Genomic DNA, 17,578 nt, shown 5'->3' with positions numbered 1-17,578 from the left:
CATGAGAGGGAGTGTGTTCACAGTGGGTGGTTACAGATCTTTTCATGTGACCGAGGACTAGAGAGTTAAGTCCTGGAGAAATAGTCAGAACTGGTTTGCCACGGGGGCTTAGCTGTCACTGTGTATTGTGAACAGAAAATTGTCTGGAGATTACCAAGTGAAGTGTCTATATATATGTTAAAAAAAAAAAAAAAAAAAAAAAAAAAAATTTCTGTGGGGTAAGCTGAGGTTTTGATACGGAAGGTGTTTGGGTGCTGACTTACCACACCAGGGCTTCTGCCCAAAACTTTTAAAACGGGTTGGAGGAAGGAAACAAATTGTGATGAAGGTGGTGGCTGCTGTGAAGTAGGGTATGGACTCGGTCCTAATTGCTTGTATGTGACTGTGGTTGTTTGCGTGGACAGCTTTTCAATGTACATGCAGACAAATTTGCATTTTGCTTCTTTGTACTTATAGTGAGATGTGAGAAACTTTTCTATAGATTTTGTTGGGTGTTTTTGCTTAATACTTTTTATAAAAGGGGAGGAGGCTTTCTTCTCCAGTCCCCTGCAGGTGCCCTTCTGTACTTTGCCTGGAGAACCACATGCAGGTATATGAGTGTGTCATTTATATTTCAGCATAGGGATTGAGACCCGGAGAATTGCGTTTTGAAAACTGTGCCAAAATTATTTTTGTTGACCGTTATTTTCAGTAAGCAATCCAAGGGGAGAGCTTTGAAACATCTGGGGGTGAAAAAGCTGCTGTTAAAATGTTAGTTTTCCTGAAAATGAGCATCGTATTTCCTTTTTCCTATAGTAACGCAGGTAGACCTGAACCTGATGTACGTGGGTCCTGCGGAGGCGTAAATATGCCCTGTTTATATTTATACATGAAGTGCAGTTTCTGCTATAACACTGTAAGTATTCGATAGTTGGGATGGAAATTTCTGAATGTGCAGATCAAAAGTACATTTTTCATTTCTGGGAGCATAGAGAAGAGGGAAGGACAAATCCGTTGCTCTCAGCAGGGACCCAGCAGAGCAGTCGTTGCCAGCAGCCACGTGCGAAGCCGACGGCTGTTCTGCTGCCTTCCTCATGCCTCCGCCCACGGCTGTCCTCAGGCGCTGCACGGGGAGCTGTAGCGCTCCATGGGTATGAAATGGAAACGGGGAATTTTTAAACTTCCATTGAATTATTACTGGTATGGAATGTGATTTTTCTCTTAAGTGCGCAGTTTTCCATTCATTAGTTTAGCTTCATGAAGCTGAAAAGAAATAAATACTCAAGGGAAGTAGATAGTAGAGCTGTTGATGGCTACAGTGGGATTCGTTGAGCCAGATCTTTTCCCTGCTGCAGCACAAGAATTTAACCATACTTTAGGGAAATCCTTGGGATTCTGTCTCTGTAGTGTCTGGTGACTTAGGCTGTTGTTGTACCTGGAAGATATTGAAGTAACATTGAATTGATCCAGTATCTTTTTGAAAAGAAGGAAAAATATTTTTAAGAGGAATGAAAATCTTGGCTTGGTCCTTGCTTATTTTTCACCTAGGTCTGAGTCTCATGATGTTCTGTGTTGTTGCTCTTGCTTATACAAGAGAGAAGAAAATTATTTTTATGTTACCTAGGTTTACTTTTCAACTGGTCACTGAAGTTTTTAGTCAAGAGGTGGCTTTAATCTGAAAGAATAGGCAGAAATATACTGGTTGTATGGTGAAGGTGTGAATTTTTTGTTTGTTTTTTGACTCATGGCAATCCTATAGTATGGAAGCCATCATCTTCTAAAGCTGTAAAATCTTTCACTGGGTTTGTATCACTAAAGATGTTACTTGCCCTAAGGAAGGATGCAGGTAGGAAGCTAGATTTTCTGAGTTTTCATGCCTCCAGTTGAATAAAGTTACATGTCTTATGTAGGGTGGGTTCTTTAATGGTCGTTTCCCCTAGCAGAGAGTGGAGGAAGTTAATGTCCTCGGCCAGGAGCTGTAGTTGCTGTAGCTCATTGCCTGTTTCACCTTGCTCCTCAGCTTTTGGTCGTGCGGGATGTGCTTGATGCCAATATGCTTAAAAGCACCCAGTGTATCTTGTCAAAAAGAATTTCCCCACTACAACGTTGTAACTGGTTCTGGAAGAGCTTCACTAAGGGTGGCTTGGGCTTTCAACCTGGAGATGATCATCTATTGGAAAACATAGCCTAGAAGTAGAATGTGATTGCTTGGGAACGCAGAGAGCGCAAGTGATGAGCACCAGTGGAAATGAGCATCGAATTGATTGATTGAAAATTAATTGTGTTACGCGACTTCAAAAAATTAAGAGGCCCAAAGTGGAAATATTCCTCAGCCAAACTTTGATGTTCTGTAGAGCCACCGCTTTTATTGGATTGGCTTGCCCCTCTGCAAACGGCTGGTTTCCAAAGCAAACTAGATAAGGGCACGTTAAAGCACAGTTGAAAAGAATTCAGGTTTAGGCAAGCGAAATACCTTGAGCTTATTTGATGTTTGCAGACTGCCCAGAATTCATGTTGACGATTGTCCTTTGAAATGCTGGTATTACATGAGTGTGCCGGGAGTGCCTGTTCATTGAGTGGTCTTTCATCTTGTCTAGCCAGGTACAGAACACATTCCTCCAAAAATGCATGTGGGTAAGTAATCCTTGTAGCCACAGCGTGTGGTTTTAATTTGTTAGGAAAATGTATGTGATAACTCAATTGTCGTGCTTTCTGAAGGGAAAAAGTTTCTTCCTTCTTGTTCAAAGCCAGCTGAGGGAAGGGGAGCAAGGAGAAAAGCAGATGTCTTGCCTTTAATGAAGTGTTTTAACTTTTCTGTAGAGAAAGTGGATGATTTCCTGATGCATAAACCAGGCTTTCTTTCCTACTAAGGTTTTTTTAATACTGTTTATCAACTGAAGTTGTTGTATGTGTTTGAATTTAATTTTGACCTATTTAATACCAATGAAAAGACTTTATTTGTTCTAACTTTATAAATTAAAGCACACTGAAAGGCGCATGGGCAGTCTTATGTGTGGATTCAGAGTAGTGTGCACACCGTGCCCTGGGTAGTGGCAGGGAGTGGCCGGACCCACAGGAGCTCCCCAGCCTGGCCACCTGGGTGGGAGCCTCTCAGAAAGCACAGAGCCACCTGAAGGGATCCTGCCAGTACTTGGACAAGGAAAGGCGTTTTATACGGCCTGGGAGTTTGGAGTGAATTAAAAGAAGGTGGGGCAGAAAACCATCCAAGTTCTCTACTCCTGTGCCTGTGGAATGCTTTGAAGCATTTGAAACATGTGCCTGCATCATGAGTTAATAGGTGTTGGTAGAAGCACCAGGGTGTTGTATAAATCCTTTTCCCCTCCACTGAAAGAGCATTGCTGCTGTTAGAGATATGTGTGAGTACTTGGATGTTCCCATGTCCTAGACGGTTGGACTAGTGTTTCCTTGGAGCGAGGGCCAGAGCGAGCATTCAGTCTGTGTGTGCTGGGCCGTTGTCCTGCGCTAGGCAGTGCTTGGGGGACTCAGCACTTCTGCAGAGGGAAAAGCTCTGAAGTTCTTGTTACAGGTCTGTGAGAGGTGCTCAAGTGTCTGTAATGCTCAGGTTCAAGAATGAGACAGCGAAGGGGAGCTGTTGGTAGCAGCAGCAGGATAGAAGGGTGGAAGCCTCCCTAGGTCCCTGCCCAGCACTTCTCCCTGGCCCATGCCGAGCAGCATACGTCGGGCACTGCCAGGACCCATTGAGGCTGAGCCGTGACGTCGGGTTGCTCATTCTTGAACCTTGCCTGTGCTCCTGTCTGGTTGCAGGCTCTGCAATGGTAACGAAGAGCTGTGCTGGCCCACCCTGCAATCGGTGTACCTGCAGGCAGCCCCTCTGCCTGCGGCTGCAGGGGAAAAAGGTCTTGGCCACCACCCCACTGGCAGCCCTGCCCCTGCGGCACTTACTGGGACTCGGCCTGCCGTGATTAAAATATGAGGGGACTAAATAAGACATGGGTGAAGAAGGGCAGAAACTTGCTGGGAAGGTAGTCTAATAAATGAATGGCAATTAAAGCCCATCCCTGACCGGTATGGGAATTTGAGGCAGTTGCCTGAAGCACATCCTTGCCCTTGCACTGTGCCATGGGTGGCAGCGGGGACTCTCCCACAAGTCTCACACCTTGATGGCTGAGGAGCCTTCCCTTGGAGGTGGTGGCAGCGGAGACATGGCTGACCCGGCTCCAGGGTCTGGCTGGAGAAGGCCAAAACTTCCCGGTGATCACAAGAGGGCGGCATGACTTTGTAGTCCCTCAGAGCCTAGCTTTTTCTAGCCCGCGCTCCTCCCTCCCGCCCCCCCGCCCCCGTTTTCCCTTGGCACTTTCTGTTCGGTCGGAGGAGATCTGGGGACCTGGCATTGGTGTCCTCCCATGAGCGAGGACAAGGGCTTGCAGGCAGCCCCCGGGAGGTGAGTTCTGAGCTTCCAGCCTTGGCCACCACCAGCGTGGGAAGAGGCTCGAACTGTTGTGCCCGACTTTCTCATGCTGTATGGTCTTTACCTGGTCTGCCTTTTCTCTAATATTTAAGCAATTTTGATCAAGAAGATTACTTTAATTCAACCAGGGGCACTTTTTTAAAAAGCTTATTTACTATGGCAGTTGAGAGAAGATTAAGCATCTCGTTTGTTTGTTTGGTGTGGTTTTTTTTTTTCCCCCAAGATGGTAATGATCAAGATATGAATTAGAGTAACTTCACTTAGAATTGTACATAGGAATTCATTAAGACTTTCTGGATTATTTCCATCTCTTAGTCAATTAATGTGTTTGTGCTCTGAAGTGTACCATCTTCTCACACTTCCGCATATCACAGAGCAATTGCTCAATGCAGTTTCTCTTACACTTCCCCAAGTTACTCGTGGGTGGAAAACTGCAAATTTTAAGATTTTGGACAGTCAGAGTCAAGGCTTATTAGAGGCTTAAGTTATAAAATTGATCTTACGTAAGTGCATTGTAACTGTTAAGATAGTCTGGCTTTTGGAGTGATGCTGCTGTAATCCAGGTAGCTTGGCTTGCACATTAGTAATACAGAGGTTATTGAGGTTATCAGAAGTATCAAAAAACTTGTTTTGCAGTTGATTTAGGTTTGCTCTCGGAAGTAAAATTGTTGCTGGGGAAGCTGGAGGCTGCAGTTTTACCAACACATTGTTTAGGATCTTGTTGCTTTGTTTCGTTGTGGTTTTTTTCCCCTCCAACTAATGTGTCCAGATATTCTGAAATGCAAATTCGTGGCCTGGAAATGAAAGGGGGTGGGTTTTGTTTTGTTTTCCTCCCCAGAGAGACAAGCCCTCGCTCTCAGTCAGAGCCAGCTCTGGGGAAAGTTGCAAGGCTGCACTCTGAACCCTGCCATGGGAGTCCCTGGGCTCTGCTGGCTGGTGGGAGCAGGCACGGCTGAAGCCCTCTCTCAGGGACACAGCGGCTGGTGCTGGGGGTCTGTGCTTGCCATGGGGCAAAGCGGGGCTGCAGCCCACTTGCAGGAGCATGGCTTTGTCCTTGGCAGCTGCTGGGGCAGACGGCTCTGAACCGCAGTGCGGGTGCTCTGTGGGCACGTGGGTCTGGCCGCTGGTCCTCCTCCACCCTGCAGGGGCATTGGCACTAAAAACGCAACTCTGCTACACAAAAGAAGGTGTTTCTGTGTGCAACTCACCTGTTAGTAATTATGCTTCGGTTGGATAAAGCTTGAATTTATCGTTTTTTTTTTCCACCAAAGCTAATCTTTCATGGCTAATATTCTGTGTGCTGGATTGCACGTTAGGGCAAATGAATGGTGCAGGTAACAGCTGAAGGAAGGCTTTCCTGGTAAAATTGGGTGGTACTCATCCAGTGACCCTGTTGGCTGCTGGCACAGCAAACCCGTGATTCCCGACCTTTGGCTTTCTTGACAGGTGACTGAAGAAATGGCTGCAGAGGCTGGAAGTTAAGCCAGAGACTGCGAAATCTTCACATCGCTCGTACTCGGCCCAGAGGCAAGGTTGTGCGCTCACAGCGTGTATGCAGAGGGTTTGCTCTTTGGGGTGGTCCATGGCCCCGGAGTGCAGCAGGGCGAGCCTTCCGGCGGGCAGTCAGGGGAGCTGGACTGGGCAGACTGCACCCAGAAAAGCAGGTATCTCGGGGGAGATGCCAGACAGAACATGGCTGAAAGGCTCAGCGTGGCAGGGAGCTCCTGCACACGGGGCTGCTGGCATTGACAGATGCAAGGGTCTCTGTATTGCTGTGCTGTCACCGTTGCCGGGGGGCAATGCCTGTGCTGCACCGGGGGCTCAGCATGTGCGTGGCAGGGGATGGGTCCCTGAGAGATGGAAGTAAAGAAACCCTTGTTTCCAGGGTTTGCTCTAGATTTTGTTCTCAATCCTAGTGAGAATAAAAAGCTGTAAAAAAAAAGAAAAACAAACACTTGCCGATGTGGGAAGGATAGCTTTATCTCTGCTGTGGTTATTTTCCTTGAACCTTGTCACCCTCTGCCCGCATTTCAGAGTTCAGAGCCGTTCCTGCGAACAGGGATGGTTTTGTTCAGTGTGTTACAGCCTCCCTGTGCCTGGCACCTCGGCACATCTGGCTTCCTAAGCTGCCTGTGTCAGATAAGCTGCTGTTGTGCTGTAGACCGAAGCCAGGGAGCTGAATGTCAATAGGAGCCTTAGGGACAGCGAGGTGGATGCGGGCAGCAGCAGCTGGTGGCAGACTCCTGCAGCCTTGGTCATGGGGTACACGAGCTCGTCCATGCCCGGGTGGGAGGAGACAGAGCAATTGTCTGTCTCAGCTGAGCTCCCGCACATGCGGAGGGCATGGTCCCAGCTCCTCCTGGGAGGACCAGGACAGCATCTCCTGCGCTGCGCTGCGCTGGCTTGAAACAAACCTTCAGGCAGCACCCGGGTGAAACTCGTCTCAACGAGACCCCTGCAAACCCCATCTCTTCCCCAGTGCTGTGTTGCTGGCAGTGGGAGGAGCATAACATGGACACAAGCTCCCCCTAAAAGAGTAAAAGGAGCACTCTAAGAAAGAAATGAAGAATACCAAACAAAGGAGGGAGAAGCTAAGCAGTGGCCCCAGTGTGATTGTGCAGGTAATGTCTTTTGCAGGAGGTGCTTTAGCGGACAACATAGAGGGAACTTCTACAGAACGGGCAGCTATTGCTAATTGCTATTGTTCCAATGTGTACAAGGTGTTTCAAAGCACTTGTTGACCTGACTGGAAGTCAGGCTAGCTGAGCTTTACAGCGTGCTATAACCTCAGAAAAAAGTGGTGCAGGGTCTGCATGCTGCAGCGAGTGAAGCATGGACAGACCTGGAGAAAGGACCGTTACACCCCTTTCTAATTGAACGGAATGGAAAGGAAAATGAGGAAAACCAAAATAAACGTAATCATCTGGGTGGTTCTTGCTAAGAAGTTTTTTTTGGTTTTTGGTTTTTTTCCATTGGCAGTTTTCCCTTCATAGGGCAGTGGTTTCTGTCCATGGACAATGGAGGTGAGGAGTGCTGAACACCGAGCAAAGCCACCTGCATCTCCAAGCCCATGGGATGAGCTTCTGACCTTGCACTCTTCAGTCGATGAGGAAGATGAGGAAGGTGTCTATGGCTTCTTCTGTTGGAGGAGCAGCCAGTGCAGCCCTGAGGATGAACCTGACTGTGCATCAATAGACGATGGCTCCTTGCCCTCCCTGGGTGGATCTTCCTCCAGGAGAACCTGGGGGCACCGTCCCAGGATTGTCAGCCTCATGGGGGATCCTGCAGGGCACAGAGGGGATGCTACAAGCAAGAATAAATTTTTTGGCAGTGGTGAAGCATTGGCCTTCGATGAAGGTCCTCAGACAAAGTATGGGCATGTGCTTGAGCAGAGTGAAGCCCAACCAGGGTGGCAGCTCAAGTTGCTCTGGGCAGACCTAGGGAGAGACCATGACATCCCAGACTGGGGGAAGGATGAGGATAATGCCTTCTCTCTGTCTCCTGAGGAAATGAAGATGTGTCCTGGCTGGCTGCTAAGTGTATCTGTCTTTCAGGCATGCTCATAACCAGAGCTGAGGCACTTCAGAGTGGTAGTGACTGTTACCTGTGCCCCATTACCCACACCCTCAAGGCACCCGGCTGGTCCTGAGGTTGGGATGCTTCTGGCAGATGTTGAGTGTCTCTGTCTTTGTATCCTTAACTCCTGCTTCAGGCTAGTGATGTGCAATTCAAACCCAGTGCACAAAGCTGACTTCATACACTGTAACAGTCTTATATCCTGCAGGGTTTCTACCCAAATAGGAACCAAATTCCTGCTCAACCTGGGGTGGTGGTCGAAGGGAGCAGGGAAAGCATCAAGGGCCTGAGGGCAAAACGGGTTGCCCCAGGGCCTTCAGGAAGGGCTGTTGGGACAAACAGCTCTGGCCTGGGGAATTGACACTGGCTGGTTTCTTCCGTGTTTCAGTCTGGTCCATCATGGGCTTTGCTTAAGGCTTCTCCAGCAGCTGCGGACCAGAAGAGTCCTGGCTGGGCTCCCTTGCCTGCTGTATTTGTGCTCCTTGTGCATCGTGTCTGTCTGTTGGGGTCCCAATAAGATCTCTGTCCCCCCTTTGAGTCTCTCTGTTTACAAGAAACTCATATGAACATAATTACCCTCGAGGCTGGCTCCTTCTTCAATTTGATTGCAAAGGGCTGATGGGCTCCAGAGCCCAGGGAGCAGAACAGCTGTGCCTGTGCTCAGGGGCACATGGGGCAATTGGACAAGCCTTGTCCCTGCAGCCATTCCCCACGCACGAAGCGAGCAGCAGGCACAGGGGCTCCCTCCAGCCCGGCCACTCCTAGTCCCGCCGCACACCAGGCTGGGCCTCAGCTTTGCTTTCCCGTGCAAAACAACTCTGTTGTGTTTCTCTCGTGACTGAAGCTACACAAAGCCGCTGGACCGGCTGATGTTAGCACTGCTCTGCCGTCACCAGGGCGGCTGCTGGAGTGCTGTGCGGCTTTCCTGCCCAGCCTCAGCCCTGTTTCACCTCTGCTCCTGTGCAGGTTCAGTAGCGGGCAGGAGCACGTCTTCCTCTGCTGTGGTTCTGGTAAGAGGTGTCTGCTCCTGTGCTGGGTTAAGCGCTTCCAGCCATGGCCAGGCAGCTGGGAGAGCTGCTGTAGCTGCTGCACCTCCTGCTTTGCCCCTCCCTCGCGTACGGCCGAGAGTTCATTTTCCCTGGTTTTACAAAGGAGACTGCGTGTCTGCTGCTCTGCCCCGTGTTGGGTCTGCTGTGCTGGGCACCAGGATCAGCGTGGCACTGGATCGCAGCCGGCTCAGTCTCTGAGCGGTCAGGACCAAGATCCTGCTTGTTTAATCTTTTCTTCCTTTGCATTTCTTCTTCTACCTCTTGATTTGCTTTGAAGCAGAGAACCAGAGCGCATTGCTCCAGCTTCACCCTTCAGCACCTGGCCGAGGGCAGGACGCCCTGACCGGGATGAGCCTGGCAGCCCCTGTGGCCGCGGGGGGCCAGGGGAAGAAAAGAATTTGCTGTCAAATAATAAAGCTTTTGTGTGTGAGAGGGTTTGCCTAAAGGGTTTTCTGAAGCTGCCTCTGAGTTTTCCTGGCATCAGTAAAGAAGGTTAGTGGCAGCACGCATGGCTCCTGTCCAGCCCTGGAAACACCCCAGGGGCTGCAGTCTCCGTGGGCACAGGATGGGGACTTGCTGTCCCCGAGCAAGAAGCGTCTGTCCTTATTTGTCCAGTCAGTGGCCTAAAGAAAGGGCATCGTTGTGGCAGTGATTTTGACTGAGAGGTTGCCAAGAGAAGCTGTGCCTGATGGTGGTTTATTTTAAATGTCTTCTGTGATGCTCCTGAATGGGAAGAGCACTGTGCCTTTGGTGTGCCCTTGCTGCCTGCTCGGCGCTTGCTGGGCCCGGCTGCCTCTGCCCTGGGCCCCCTCTCAGCTTTGGTGTGTTCTGCTGTCGGGGTGCCTGCAAGAGTGGCCCAGCTGTGGTAGGATCTGACTGCAACTGCTGCAGCAAACCTCGGCTCTTGAGGACAAGCCAGGAGTGTCACCGGTCTGCTGGGCTCTGCACTGTGGTCCTCTGCACCTTAGCAAGGAGGCACAGCCCTTGGCTCATGGTGGCGACCCTCCAGAGACCCCAGAGTGCTGGAGCATGACAGCAGAGCCCAGGAAGCCAAACTGGGCACAGGCTGGTTTGCAGAACCCTTTGGGTCCTGTCACCTTCGTGCTCCCACCTACTCTGGGGATGCACACCCAGATGTTTAGAGCCATTGGGGAGTTTGACTTCTGGCACCCATGAAGTGAGCCACTGTGTCCCTGGCACCACGCTGTGCTGGATGGGGTTTGCCTCTGAGTTCGGGTGTGGAAAACTTCGTGCACGAATGGTCTAACCCTGCTCAAGTGAGAGGAGGCTTTATGTGAATTCGTCACGTATAGTTAAAGACCTGCCCTCACTTGCAGGGAGCAGAGCTGCACCTGACAGAGATTCTTCTGTCTTGTTAATTAATCCCAAATCTCGGCCAGAATTGGGGCCGGGATCTTCTCCAGACAACAGCTGTTGCTAGAAGTATGTGCAAAAATAGACAAGTAGGTCAAATGTAGTTTATTAAATGGCATTTAGTTGCACAAGCCTGAAAGACAGCTATGTCTCTGTTGCCTGTGATTATTTTTTTTTAGCTGCTGAGTGTGTTGGCTGTGGGAGGCAGGTAGCTGGGCATCGGCAGGAGCGTGTCCCTTACACTCAGCCAGCTGCTGGCTCCGTGTGTGTGTTGGTGCCCATTGTGCGATGCCAGCCTTTCCTGTGCTGCTCTCGGGCAGGCTTCAGCTTTGGCAGGAGAGGGTTTATCTGGATTTGTGCCCTGTGGCTGAGGCTCTGGTGTGGGCAGGAGAGGCTGGCTGCCAAGCAGAAGGGCTCTGGGCAGCCACCTACTAAATCAGCTGCAGTTCTGGGCCTGAGCTGGTGCAGGGAGTGCAGGCACTCGGGCCTGTCCCTCTTCCTCCAGTCCCCTGGACCCGGGCTGTCTGCTGGCTGTGAATAGCACAGCCCTTTGCCTTCCCATCCATTTGCCATAGGAGCCTCCTCACTCTTGCTAATAATAAGAGATGCTCGCAATTCCTTGTGCTGGGCTGGCGCCTGCCTTTGGGCACAAGGGATTAATGTCCCAGCCAGGCTCTAGCAGCTCAGCCATGTTCCCATGGGAAGGGAAAGCTGCATTGTGAGCATTCTGCTTGTGCTACTCTATATGTAAAAATGCAGCCTAAATTGTATTTCTTTTTATCTCCAAGGTGTCTATATGAAAACTATGGCATAGCAGCAGGTTTCTGCTGGAGTTCTGTCTAGCATGGGAATCTTTGTAAACTCTTCCCAGACACACACTCTTAGGTGCTTGAATTTAAATAGTTAACACTGGTTAGGTATACAGGTTTTGAAAATAAAACGCAGTTTTCCTTCACTTTGGTCTATTTTAATTTGTGTCACTTGTCTATAGCATGTCTAAAACATTACCGTACCAGTTAGGCTCTTTTAAGTGCATTTAAAAAGCGTCCTTCCCCCATGCTGATAGCAAGCCCTGGACCCTGCAGGATCACGAACACAAACCAGTCAGCCTCAAACACACAGAGCCAGGGCTGTGTGGTGAGCGACAGCCTGGGGTTGTGGGCTGAGCCGCTGGGTTTGGAAAAGGTGATGCAAAGGCTGGGACCAAGGGTCCCCTGTGGATTGTAGCTGCCACGGGTGGGTGAAGAAGGAGGAGCAGGAGGACAGATGGAGCTGGGTGCCCAGATGCTCCATGGTGCCCCGGCTCGGTGTGTTCCCGGTGGTCTCCTGCTGCGGCTCCTGCCGGCCGAGTGCCTGTGCTGCCTCTGGGTTATTTCTGCTTCACCCACCAGAGCAGGGAGGTTATTTTTTGCTGCTGGTGTCACCATCCTCACCCACAGCCCCGGGGGGGGGGGCGTGGAGGTGGGGGGTCCTGGCAAGCCCCAGGCATGCAGCAGCCGGCCTTGGGGAGGTAGGGCACTCTGCTTCTGCAGAGAGCTTATTAACAAGGCTAATGTTTTCATGTTAATAGAATTTAATAGTGCAAACCTCCTGGTGTTGAAGCCTTTGAGCTTTCTGGCTGACAGCTGCAGGCTTATAGAGCCGTAGAAGTCCCAGAGAATCAGGGCAGGAGCACACCCCAGCTGCTGCAGCAGAAATTCCACAAAAACATCATGGACTGATTCTTTCAGTGATGTCATCTCTTGTTTAGCAAAATTGTCAACTTTTGATAGTCTGCGAGGACTAGTCATCCAGAAAGTTTATTTGGCTTTTGTGTGTGTACTAAATAAATCAGTATTTGTAAATACCTTCACTGCTATTTACAAACCAGACCATCCTTTGCAGGGAAATGCACAGATTCAGCCTGTGCCCGGACCTCTGGGGGGGCAGGGGGCTTCTCGCAGCTGTGGCTGAGGCATGGGCCCTCGGTTGTCTATAGGAGCCCAGCACACGTCCGGGTTAAGGAAAGATGTAATTGGTGTTGGATGGTGAAGCGCAAGCGGCATGTGAGAGCCATGTGTGCTGGAAGAGGGTGACATCCCGCTTCTCCTTCTCAAGTTCAAGAAGGGGCTGTCTGAGAGGACGCCCATGGGACCATCTGGCAGCTTATGGGGTGTATGCCTTTGGCCCCAGGAGGATTACCAGGTCCCCTGCTCACCCGAGTGTTTCCTTTTGCTGCAGGAACTGGCACACGGGTATTAAGTAATTGCCTAATCGTCTGTCAGGGAGGGAGGCTTTCCCACCGTGCAGGGTCTCCAGTGCGGCCTGCGGCAGTGTGTGACGTCCCAGCAGCCAGGTGCGTGCCCACATCCTCCCTCGCAGGCGACTCCCATCCCCGCCATGTCCCGCCTGGGCCCTGGCTCACGCCTCCCGGCAGGAGCCATGACCAAGCGCACCACAGCCTCTGGGCGCTGGTGCTGGCTCACTCATGGGCAGGAAGGCCTCCCTGAAGGCTTACACTGATGGTGATTTTTCGTAATCGAGCCTGCATTGGTCAAAACTGTTCCCTTACTGATCACCGTCCCATGGCATGCCTCCTGGTGCCGTCTGCCTCCTTCCAGGGCGGTGCTCTCTGACAAGTGAGGCTGACCCACTCCCCACGGCGGAGGGTGGCAGAGCCATGGTCCACTGCCTGCCTTGGCTGGGGCCACGCCAGCGGGACATTTGGCAACATGTGGTTGAGCAGCAAAGGCCAGGAACCCCATTATGAGTGATAAAATCAGGTACCTGTTGCAAGAGACTTCTGTTTGAATGGCTGGTTTTCAGAATCAAAACCAACAGTTTAGACTCTCATCTGTAAAAAAAAAAAAAAAAAAAAAAAAAAAAGGTGCAGATCTTAACAGTTTTCTCATGTTCCGAATGCACTGTTGTGGACCGGAGCATGCATGTTGGGATTTAATGAGGAACTTTTTAAGGGAAAAGCAGTGGTGGCAGGTGGGCAGGCTGCTCACTGCCTCACCCATGGCATGGTGTGGCTGTGGGACACCTGGGGAATGTCTTCTGCTGCTCTTCGACATTCATGTATCTCAGTAGACTTCTCATGGTCCAGCCCTTGTGGTGCCTGGTGCCCCTTCAATAGCAGGGCACCAAGCGTGACAGAGACCCTTGGCCTCTCAGCCAGAGTCCAGTGCCGAAGTCAGTGCTGGCAATGGCATTGAAGCCTGAGCCCCGGCCATGGGGTGCCATGTGCTGGATCTTCCCGGGCAGAGCCCCTGCAGGCCCTTGCCCAGGGGCTCGGGAGGGCTGGTCCAGCACAGGAGGGGTTCAGGATGGATTCCTCGGCCAGGCACAGTCTCCACAGCCTCCCTGGTGACTCTTCCCATGGGCAGCAGGTTTTACATCTTCCGCACCGGCGTGGTGCAGCAGACCCTCCCCGGCGCTGCCAGCCCTACCCTGACAGCACCCGCACAGCGATTCCGTGTTATTAAAAGAAAAGGGTCACTGTTCATGCTGTGCAAATGGGGCCAGTACCGGCTTGGCAGTAGCTGCTCCCTTCCTGACCTCAGAGAAATGCCTGCACGCAGCGGCAAGTGGAAAATCACTGCATCCTGATGGCTCACCGGGGCTGCTGGCTGGCAGGGCACAGCTTACCCACTGCTCACACCGCTTCAGATGCCCCGTGTCTTCCGGCAGAAGCCGGGCCAGTGCTTGGGAGCAGTTCCGGCAGCGGTGGCACCTCTTGCTGGCGAGGACATTGCCCAGCAGGCTGCCAGACATTAGGTGTTATTAATACTGTGCCTGGGTGCTGTTCAGCAACAGCTGTGCCAGCAATAGCTCATCAATGGGACAGGAATAGCTCCTGGCTGCAGGCCTGTTCGGAGGAGACACAGGATCCTGTGGGTGATGACCTGTTGTGAGAATAGGCTGTACCTGTTCTCTGCAATGCCAGACCTGCCCCCTGATTTATGGAAAAAGGAAGGTGTTTGTTGCGGTGCTGGGTCTGGCTGGTGAGCATCCTGGTGCCTGTCCCTGCTCTGGGTACCACAGGTGGCAGATGGGGAAACTCTTAGCGAGCTTGTACAGCATGGAGTTTTCCTTAGAATCAGCCTTTTAAAATTAACTCAAGTTTAAAATGGACTCTTACATAAGTCTGAAGGTGATAGTGATACATATATATAGAGAGAGAATTAATAGAAATTGCTTTTGTTTTTCCTGTAGATGTCTGTGGAGCAAGTACATTAGAAATGTTGGGAAGAGTCAAATGCAGCAGTGGAGCCTGTGTCCTGGCATCACTTGGCAGAAACACCCGCTTGGTGTGTGCAGGCTTCAGCCACTTCACAGTGGATCCAGCCCCCAGGACCTAGTCTTACTGAGGGTGGTATCCTGGTATGCTGAAGAAGGATCCTAGATTTAGAATTACTTGAATGCTTTGGGGATGACTGGATAGGAAGAAGCTACACAAGTATGCAGAAGCCTCTGTGGTTTGTCTCCCAGGCCCTGGGAAGGAGACAGCTTTCTTTTATTTGCACTAGCTTGGAGTTTTTTTGCTTTTCGAGGAAGCGGGAGAAGGACTTAATGCCACCAGAGCAAGCCGTAAAGCCAGGTGCTGGTGGGGTCGTTTCTCTGGCAGTGCCTTTCTGGTGGGCTGGTATAGTGATGGTTAAAGCTGCGGGGCTGCCCCCCATTCCACAAGAGCTTTCCTGGCTTTGGCAGGACAGAGCCATCTCCGTCAGTTTGTCGTGATTACCTTGCAGGTGTCTGTCTGTTGCCTGATGTGCTGCCTGTGCTAGCTGGAACAGGCAAGTTGCCTGTCCTGCCCCTGAAGCAGAGTGTGGCACTGACAGGACGAGAAGCCTGGCAGGGCAGAGCCCAGCAGGGATGCTCTCCCTGCAGGGATGCTCCCTCCTGGGAACACTGCCTTCAGCCCTGGCCCTGGCAGAGATGGGAAGGAAGGAAGGAGTGTGTCTCTGAAACCACACCAAGGGCAGGAGCCGCTGGCCCTTGCACACGTGTGTGTCCCTGCCCGCTTCCCGGTCTGGCAGGGCATTCTGTGGGCAGCGAGCCCTGCTCTCATAGCCCCGGGCTCTGCCACCAGCTCTGCCCATGCACCCTGGCTCTGCCCTGCTCCGAGGGGAAAGCCCATAAGAAGCGTTGAGAAGTTTCCCCCAGGCTGCCTGGAGCGATGATGGCTGGGAGCGCCTTTCACAGGATCCCCCGGGGACGATGCCACTCAGCAGCTCTGCTGCTGTGTCAGGTCCCCTGACAGCTTCAACGCCATGGCAGCGGTACCGGGTGAGCTGGGTGGGGATGTCTGGAAATGGGCACTCGTCCCAGGTGCCTTCATCCACCGTGGGGAAGTATTTGCAAGTTGTTGGAATAAAAACAGTGGCCCTTGAGGCAGTGGTGAGTGAGCTACAGAGAGTGGTTGACTCTCAGGTGGCAGCGTCTGGCTTTAACTCCTATGGACACCCTCCTATGGGTAAAATGCTTGCTAGGAAAGGTGACCCTAGGCAAGCGTCCCATGGGGGTGAGACTGTCTTCCCAGCCCCAAAGATTCAAAGGAGGGGAAAAGAGGCCAATGCACAAAGCTTATGCTGTGCCTTGGTGCCCCCAGCCTCACTGTGCTGGCCCAGTAACGCAGGGGACACGGCGGAGGAGCTGCAGCCGGTGCCAAGCCTGGGAGCGGTGCCAAAATGTCACTGAGGAATGAGCGAGGGGGAGATGGAAGGAGGCAGCTGGAGCTGGCGCCAGGACTGACGCCGCCCGCATGCTACTGCTGGGGCCATGCCAGTGCCACCGGGGCAGTGCTGCGGATCTGGGGGGCCGGGGTGCGGGTCGTATCTGTGGGATGCTGTGGGTGCCCGATGCCATCTTCTCCAAGCTGGTGCAGCTTCTTCAGCCCTGCTGCATCGCAATCTTCTGTGCTCCTGTCCTTGCCTTATCTCCCTGCTCCTGTGTCCTGGGAGCTGCGACCGCTGTCTCCGCTTCACCACAGAGAGCACCAGCGAGGCTGGCTCTGATCCTGCTGTGATGGAGGTTTGGGTTCTGAGCAGGTCCCTTTGGCTCAGCGGTGGTGGTGGCTGTGGCTGGGAGGAGCTCCACACACCATGGGATATCCTGTGCTTGCACTGCTGCTGACCTGGCTCTTGCCCACAATGGCCTGCTGGTGCTTTGCTTGCTTCTCTGCTCCTCTCCCTGATGGTCTTCCCCTCCACCAGCACCTTGGGGCTGGCTCAGTGCCCCCTGCACACACAAAGCCAGGAGGGCTGAAGGGCACTGGTGACAGGCAGAGACAAGCAGTGACGGTGGCCCTAGGACAGGCAGGAGTGGGTCTGCCAAGGCACCAGTCCTGCTTCAGGGGGCTTCAGCGCCGCGTCCTCATCCCCCTTCGCTGACATTTGGCAGCAAGCTCAGCTGCTGCACGCATCAGGGTATCTTGCTGCAAACAGACCCTTGTCCTGGGGCAGAGCCACTGTGCTTCGGCACACCGCCATGTGCCACCCACCTGCCATGAGCCTGTATGGGCCCTGGGCTGTGCGTGGGCAGGATCGGTGCCTGGGGTGGACGGTGAGGTGGTGCGGTGCTGCTGGCTTGCTGGGTACCCACCAAGTGTCCTGCAGGAGCATGGCTCAGCCAGGGCATGGCTGCTGATGAACTTGCTGTTGCTTATTCTGAAATAATCTTGTAGATCACCAGCTGATGGGGTTTGCTTGTGTGCCTGCAAGAAGGCTTCTGGCCTGGGGCCCTGTGCACCTGATGGCTTGCACAAAAGTTTGTGCTTTGCCTTTTGTCATGGTCCTTCTTCTGAACAAATGCTAAGCTCACACGAATGTTTGCAGAAGGAAGATAAGGATCTGTGAATAGAGGTGAATGGCTCGGACACATCTGGTGACTGGGGGGTGTTTCCCATATGTTTTTCTCCTGGCTGGGGTCACACCTGCAGGCTTGCTGAGTGGTGCTTGCCGTGCCTGTGGTGAACCTGGCCACACCAGTGTGTGTGGGGGCATCTGGGGACGACAGCGTGACACTGTGGGTACAGCTTGTTCCTCAGAGGGGACAGCATCGGGAGCCCTCTCGAGCGCATCCATGCCTGCTGCTGGTGAGCTGGAGCAGGGGCTGGAGTGAAAACCTAAACCGTCTGGGGTTTGGGTTTCCAACGTCCTACATGTGC

The 17,578-nt window shown here is 52.2% G+C and overlaps 1 protein-coding gene across 1 annotated transcript in view; it reads left to right on the top strand.

Annotated features, from left to right (window-relative positions):
• Nucleotides 1-961: 961 nt before the first annotated feature.
• The window catches only part of STARD8 (StAR related lipid transfer domain containing 8), a 77,299-nt gene continuing 60,682 nt past the window's right edge, over nt 962-17,578 (top strand). Inside the window, exons 1-2 of the mRNA XM_086470103.1 lie at nt 962-2,613; nt 5,876-7,968. Of these exons, the coding sequence (XP_086326229.1) occupies nt 7,447-7,968 (522 nt within the window). The 5' untranslated portion in view covers nt 962-2,613; nt 5,876-7,446. The remainder of the gene's footprint in view (nt 2,614-5,875; nt 7,969-17,578) is intronic.

Source organism: Leptosomus discolor, chromosome 9, assembly GCF_034619465.1.
Source record: "Leptosomus discolor isolate bLepDis1 chromosome 9, bLepDis1.hap2, whole genome shotgun sequence".
Classification (NCBI taxonomy): Eukaryota; Metazoa; Chordata; class Aves; order Leptosomiformes; family Leptosomidae; genus Leptosomus; species Leptosomus discolor.
This window is presented reverse-complemented; position numbering and strand designations above follow the sequence as displayed.